Source organism: Montipora capricornis, chromosome 9, assembly GCF_036669925.1.
Source record: "Montipora capricornis isolate CH-2021 chromosome 9, ASM3666992v2, whole genome shotgun sequence".
Taxonomy (NCBI): Eukaryota; Metazoa; Cnidaria; class Anthozoa; order Scleractinia; family Acroporidae; genus Montipora; species Montipora capricornis.
This window is the reverse complement of record NC_090891.1, coordinates 29927352-29934851: the sequence shown is the minus strand read 5'-3', so window position 1 is coordinate 29934851 and position 7500 is coordinate 29927352. Positions and strand designations below refer to the sequence as shown.

Genomic DNA, 7500 nt, shown 5'->3' with positions numbered 1-7500 from the left:
GAGAAACACAACCCAAAATAGTGAAAACTACAGAATTATATACCCCTTGGCACAAAATGGCCAAAATGGCTAGCATTCAAATCATCTCTTCTCAGTTTGTTCAAGTAAAAATATACAAGGCTTCTCCTTCTTCACCTCTCTGCACTTCCAAAATTGCGTCATATATAAATTGCGTTACCTATCCATTATCACTGCGTTTTAATCTCTGGGAGTGAGCCCTGTCACTCCCTTTCCTCCCTCTATACTTAATTTGGCCAAGTTGGATGAACTTCTGGCTCAACTGTCGTTTAAAAATATCTGTTTTCTTTAACCGTCACCAACTATGACGAGTTTGAACCCGGCGATACTCGATCTGTCTGCCGGTGATAATTGACAAAAAATGCCAGCACTCGGGCTGACATTTCTCGAACCTTTCCACATTATGGTCGTCATATACTGAACCAACCTAAGTAATGGATGTTGTGTTTTTCTACAGGATCGACATGCTGACGGTCACATGCTGCCAGAGAAAGATGCTCAGCAAGATTATGAACTGATTTCACTGACGGAGGAGAATGGCAAAACCATCATGAAATTGAAAAGAAAGTTTGACACCTGCGACCGAGATGACAATAAAATTGAGGTGTGTAAGTAGAGGCCTCGTTACATAATAGTTTAGGAACAGGCTCTTCGCGGAGTAATGCGAGAAAGAAAGGATACAGCAACTGCAATTGATGTTGCCCTTCAAGTAATAACTCGAACAGTTTGTTTATATCTAGTAATTGCCATTTCGAGATGAGACGAAACACTGCTGCCGTTCCCCGAATCATGCTTGGACTCCCTTGGAGCCTTTCATTCGCTTTTATTTTTAACCATCCTGTCCCTGCGGTCTCAGTAATTTGTTGTTAATTTTGAAAACATGAATTTTCCTTGAATAAGAAGCTCATAAATGGCTGATTTAAAGTCAGTCGAGACAAAGACTCAGCGACTCAGGGTAGGAGTTTGGCGTTCCTTCCTGTGTCAAGTGTCTAAGTGAAAGATCCAGCAACCCGCAACTAGCCGGCCTCCTGGCTGTATTTTGGTTTGTGTGGTCTCATTCGCTCAGACGTCCTTCAAGCCAATCGAGCCAGGTCGACCACACGCTGGCAGAGATAGACCTCAGCACTGGGAATTCCATTCCCCACCATTCGTAAACAATGCGCGGGTTGCTTAATCAACATACCACGTTTCGCCCTATGTAAAGGAATCCAGATGGCTCTCGGATTCGAGATCGATTCCGGATAACGAATAGTGGATCCCGGATCCCTAGTCGTTGATTCCAGATTCCAGATTCCTGCTTCTTCCGAAATGGATCCTTGATTCCACCAATATCCGTGGGTTCTGGATTCCGGATTCCGATGCCTCGCATTTGCTGGATTCCGGATTCCCGATTCTTTCACATCGGGCGACACGTTGTTTAAAGTCCTTATCCGAGAATCGGATCCTTACCTTCCGGGAACAATTTTGTTGTCCATGATGGTGATAATCCAATTAATCTTGCAGCCAGGAACAACAAAAGTAATTTACGCCTATCATCCCGACGACCCTTTATCAGAAAACTCCATTCCACAACACAGTCCACGAAACCGAGGAGCCAGAAGTGTGCTTTTCCTGAACGCCGCTTCAAAGACACCAACTTTACCCCCTGATACAAAACAATTCGAACTTACACACAACAAGGTATGATAATTATATTATCATAATTATCCTGATGTATTATCCTAAATATTGTGGTGATGGTGATGAATTATTACCAATATTTGTGATAAATCATTATGATAGTTGATAGTGATGATGAAGCTTATCACGATAGTAATAATGATGCGCAGTCATGTGACGATTTCAGTTTTGAGTTTACAAGGCAAACATAAAGTGCTGCAGAAAAACGGCTGACTTCAATTCATATATAGGGAAGATCAGTGAGACGGTTTTACATCTCTCTGGGAATTGGTAGCTAAAAGCAAACGTCTTAACCCAGTGGTCACTCATAGATTGTACTCTGTCTAACGCCAGACGATTTTACTCATCCATGGGGGGGCCCCTCGGGCCTTAACTTCGTCAATCTGGATATTTCGCCTGTCCCCACGGGCACCAAGCCAGGCTGCTGAACTGAATGTGACTTCCAACGGTCGTTAGCCTTTTGAACCTTGAGAAACGGACGGGTTCTTGGCAAAAGCTGGCTTTTTCCTAAGCATGCGGAGATTTTTGTTTTTAATATAGTTAGTAGAGGGCAAGTCTCTCTCTACTATGTTTTTATCGACCTTCAAGTGAGACTGGACAAAAAGCCAAATCAGGCCGACTTTTTTGGATTCAAACAATTTCCATCACAGAGATATCATATCATTGGTTTCAAAGGTTTCATGTTTGCAGCCGCTCTCTGGTAATGAAGGTTAGGGTTGCAGGTCATTGTTTTACCATTACTGAAACAACCCAAACCTTTACAAAAATTCTAACCTTAGGCTGGAACATTATTTTTGAAGGCTAATGTTAGCATTAGTTAAGGTTTGGGTTTTTTCGGCTAAGGTGAAACAATGACCTGCAACCAGCAACCCGCACTTTACACTCTCCATCGAAATATGGACAAAAATACGATCGATGCTGCACACGCAGGAAAATACGCGAGCTACGTTACATCCAAATAAGAACATTTTTTAACTAAAAAAGTCCCAGGCCTGAACCAGAGTTAAACGCTTCAAGATCATGAGCTTCTGTTTTAACCCAATAAACCTAGTGACAGTAGCAACATTACCTTCCATTGACGGCTTTTTCGTTGCAATATTGAAACTATTTTTCAGACCACAATCCCGAGAGATGAAACTAGTTACTTGTGCGTGGTGCATGAAATGCCCAGAGTGAATGAAAAGCATCATATCATAAAGGTAATATTATTTTATCCTGGAATAACCAATGTCTGTTCCGGCCATTTCTTTTTTTAATGTTACTATATGTTCCATTTCGGGCTATCTTCACTGACGCACTTACTCAAATTTATAGCCTTACCAGTACTTATTTATAGCGGAGCTCAGGCGCGCGAGGCGCGCCAACGGAACACCATGGGTAAGATTTTTTGGGAAATCTATTAGGTTATGACGTCCCGTACAAGTGTACGTCGGTCCTCCCATACAGACTGTCGGGGTGGAGGAAGCTAGGCAGGACAGTCTCTGGGGACGGGAGTGTTGTGCTAATTTTCCTTGGCGGGAAATCGCGTAGCAGCGTTGCATTTGGCAACCCGCGTTTTTCTGACGGGAAACCATATTAGTGACGAGCAACGGGATAAAGAGCAGGAAAGAGTACGAGAGAAGAGGCGACGAAATATGAGAAATTTTAAGCCAAAAAATCCTCGAGAAAAGCCGTGGAAGGAGAAGAAGAGAAAATTTCAATGAAAATCAATGTAGTGCTGAGAGAGATATAACGACAGACAAAACAATTATTTACAACGGTTTGCTTTCAGGTAAGCTTACTACTGTTTTCCTTCTTAATAATGATTTTATATGCCTCGCTGCCTCACATTTTGTAAAACTTGCTAAAAAAGAAAGAAGGCCTGAAAACGTTTGCAATTCCGTGTTGACAGAGATTCTGACATATGTCAACAATCACATTTATAGGCTTTTTGTGTGAAATGGGTGTCCAGTTGTGAGCTGTTTTCTTTGACTGTAAAATTGCAGTCGAGAACGCGAATTTACTACACTTTAGGTCAGTTGACGTTTTAATTAGTAAAATTTGCTGCTGTTCTGAACTGAAGAGAGGGAGTACAGATTGTCGGTCAAACGGAAAATGTTGTGAAAGAGATTACTGTGCACTATTTCAGTTTTAGCTCTTGATTAAAATTGTTAGTTATTGTTTGCAAGGCTTGTTTGTTTACTGCTGTCAGCTCAGAAGTGTTTGGTCTGTTTGGTCAGTATAAACTGTCACTGTACACACTAATGACGATTAATTTTGTACTTTATGCAAACACTATATTGCTTTCCGGGGTTAGAAACGGGAGCTCCGCCTTTAGACTTTGCTAAACAGGAGGATATGACCATGAGCAAACAACTAGTGCCTAGTTTTCTTGGTCCTATTAATAATTCAATACTTGATGGACAGATACGATATTAACTTCTTACTAACCGAGCGCGAGGGCCGTACTGGGGAATATTGGCCCGAGATCGTGGCATTACGGGAGAATAATGCCCTACAATTCAGTCACAATTATCCAATCGGAGCGCGCTTATATCGGCTACAAACACAAGCCATATAATAAAAACTCTTAATGCTTGGTCCCTCGGGAAACAGTTCATTTGTTTCCTGAGAATCTCAATGTTTCCCCGAGGCGCAGCCGAGGGCAACATTGAGATTCGACGTGCAATGGCAATAGCAACGGCAGTCGTCGGTCAACATTAGGGAGCTTACGAAACGAGGACGACGACGGCTACGAGGACTTCATTTAAAAATACTAGTTCGCGTTATTCGTATCACTACGAAACTATTTCATGTCGTTTTGCGTTAAAAATGTGTAGTAACTATCGAGGAATTAAACTTGTATGAGTGGGTTGGAAGCGTAGAGAGAGAACTGAAAATTCATCGTCTTGTGCTAACGTCCTCCACAGAACCTTGAATTTGGTGATTTCACGTCGTCATTTAGGAGATGACGGCAAAGAAATGTACCAAAATGTAAAACGCACGTGCAGAGCGTGCAGAGCCATTGTTTTTGCTATTGTTTTGGAGCGTCGTCGTTGCCGTCGGCGTCGTCGTTTCGTAAGCTCTCTATTCGCGGGTAACAGTGCACTGTTACCCTCTGACGTCATAGATTTTGCACTGTTGCCCTCTCAGAGACTTTTGGCGGGAAACAACTTCATTGTTAGATGTCATGTGATCTCGAAGTAACCAATGAGAGCGCGCGCTGCCGGGGCAAAAAAATCAGCTATATAACAAAAGACCTGATAAGTCAAACGGTAAACGCCAGGGAGGAAAATATATAAAGTATTTTAAATTGTCTCTCTCCTTTGAGGGAGGTTTCTTGATATCTGCACAGTAGCTAACAGCCATAAATGAGATAAAAACACACGTGTTTCTTTGATTTTTGGCAAACCGCAAATTTAGCCTGACGTCCTGGCTTGCCCTATATGTGACGTAATTGAGGGCATCGCACATTGATTGGCTAAGATTACAATGCATGGCTAAAGAAGCCGTTCTAGAGTATAACTCAAAATAGAAATGCTTGAATATCTCATAGGTCCCATTTTTTAAACACGTCTGTAAGCATGTCTTTGAGTTCAACTAATCGGTTTACTTTTATAAGGAGTTAGTTGGTAATCGTGATAAGTTTTTCATTTTGTTTCCTCACAAGAAATAGTTTTAGTAGAAATCCATGTACTGAGACTTCCGGCCGGGGAAAACGTCTTCAACATCTGCTTCAACATCCTTTAGATTTTGTTGAACGATATTCAACGATGTTGAATGATGTGGATTGCTAGGGTGGGCAAACGGTTTCAAATGGGGTGCAGCGATGGCGCAGTGGTGAGAGCACTCGCCTCCCACCAATGTGGCCCGGGTTCGATTCCCAGACGTTTGTTGGTTCTCTACTCTGCACCGAGAGGTTTTTCTCCGGGTAGTATACTCCGGTTTCCCCCTCTCCTCAAAAAACCAAAAAACTTGATTTGATTTGCGTTAACTTGTTAATTTTCAATTTACAGTGTCCCCGATTAGTGCTCTACAGCGCTAGAAGATTAGACACTTAAATAAAATTCCTTTCCTTTTTTTTTTTAACACACCATTCAACGTTTGATTCAACAAAGCTCACAAGAGGCCTTGTATTCAGTCCCAGGCTGCAGCCGCCGGTTGTTACCGTTGGGTTACAATTCCGTGTCCAAGTACATTAAATGAAAAATCCCCTTAAAATTCCTTATTCAATACAGTACTCAACGTCATCTGCCAACAATACACATCAATACTAGTTACTTTATATTGTCTACCGTCAATATCTGTTACTTCTCATCACCATCCGTTATTTTACGTTACTAGTCGTTAGTACTCATCACTAGACGTTATTACACGTTACTAGCAGTCACTACTCGTCACTAGACGTTACTACACATCACTACCCGTTATTACACGTTACTAGCAGTCAGTGTACTTGGACACGGAATTATAACCGTTGATACGAACATGATACGTCATTGAGAGATAGATTAGTGCGCACACTCATACCCAACAATGTTGGTACAGGGGGCCAAACGACCTCAACTTCATTCAAAATTCGCGAAAACAAAAGAAATGTTGATTGGTTGTTGAAGCAAAGTTTAAATGCTATTAAACTCATTCAACATCGATTCAATTTCGTTTCAACATGTTTCAACACGGTTGAAAATGGTGAGCAAATGGCTTCGACATCGCTGTTCAACAAAATCGAACAGATGTTGAAGCAAATGTTGACGACTTTCGGGGGCTCTAAAATGGCGGCTGAAGTAATGAGGGCGCACAATGTAACGTGGCAGGGCTCGAAATTAACGAAAAAATCCAGTCGCAATTTTGCGACAAGATACGAAAATGTAGTTGCAATTTCGCAAATTTTAGTCGCAAAATCGCCGCGCTGCATTGTGTTGTCAGCGGTTTAGCAAAAAAATATGAGCCCGCAATACTTGTGTGTAAAGAAACCGCTACAAATGGCGAATGATCGAAGGAATGGAGCTGTGCACGTAACATCGCAGCTAAATTACTCTATAATTACGCTATCTTCAGAGAAATTCACAGCGTGAAACAAAATAATTTTGTCATTTATTTATTTTAGCAAAAGTAGCAGCAAAGTGGCAACTGCTAACCCTTTTGTTTCGAAAGAGCGAAGGTGACAACAAGTCGCAAATTTGCGACTTCTCCAGATGTTTTAGTCGCAAAGGGAAAAATTTAGTTGCAAATGCGACTGTATTGGTCGCAATTTCGAGCCCTGCGTGGGTGAGTAAGGTTCTTTAATTCTGTCAAAGTAGAGTAGAGTGTATTAACGTTCTCTCTCTCTTCTGGCCGAGCTGTCATGATATTTTGGCTGAGAAGCGAGCAGCAATATAATCAGAATTTAAAACAAATTTACTGTGCAAAATCTCACTGTTTTTGGCTTTGCTTAATGTAACACATCGCGCTTCCGACCAGAATGCACTGCGCAGTGCTCAAAAGAGGAGCCTCGTTTTGAGAAGGAGTCAAAAACCAAGACAAAAAATTTTACTTTACACTACTTGCATGCCCTGGTCAACTCGATCAATCAACTGACTCAGGTTTTTTGATCACATTTAAAATTTTGTAACTAAGTGGGGAAGGGGAGCTCTCATGCATCTTTCTAACTTTTTTATTTAAAAGATAGACAATGGCATCACCCCAGCCACCAAACTGTCTTTTTCGTACCTTACAGCACATAGAAGCAACAATCCTCAGCAATTAATTTCACATCCTTCAGCCATGCTAGTTGAGCTATGAATAATTTTTGTCATTTATCCAACGCAATACCATTGGCAC

The 7500-nt window shown here is 41.5% G+C and overlaps 1 protein-coding gene across 1 annotated transcript in view; it reads left to right on the top strand.

The window, feature by feature from the left end:
• The window catches only part of LOC138017510 (DBH-like monooxygenase protein 1), a 33791-nt gene that overhangs the window by 4418 nt on the left and 21873 nt on the right, over positions 1 to 7500 (top strand). The window contains exons 2-4 of the mRNA XM_068864576.1: positions 476 to 622; positions 1522 to 1698; positions 2814 to 2897. Coding sequence (XP_068720677.1) covers positions 476 to 622; positions 1522 to 1698; positions 2814 to 2897 — 408 coding nt within the window. The remainder of the gene's footprint in view (positions 1 to 475; positions 623 to 1521; positions 1699 to 2813; positions 2898 to 7500) is intronic.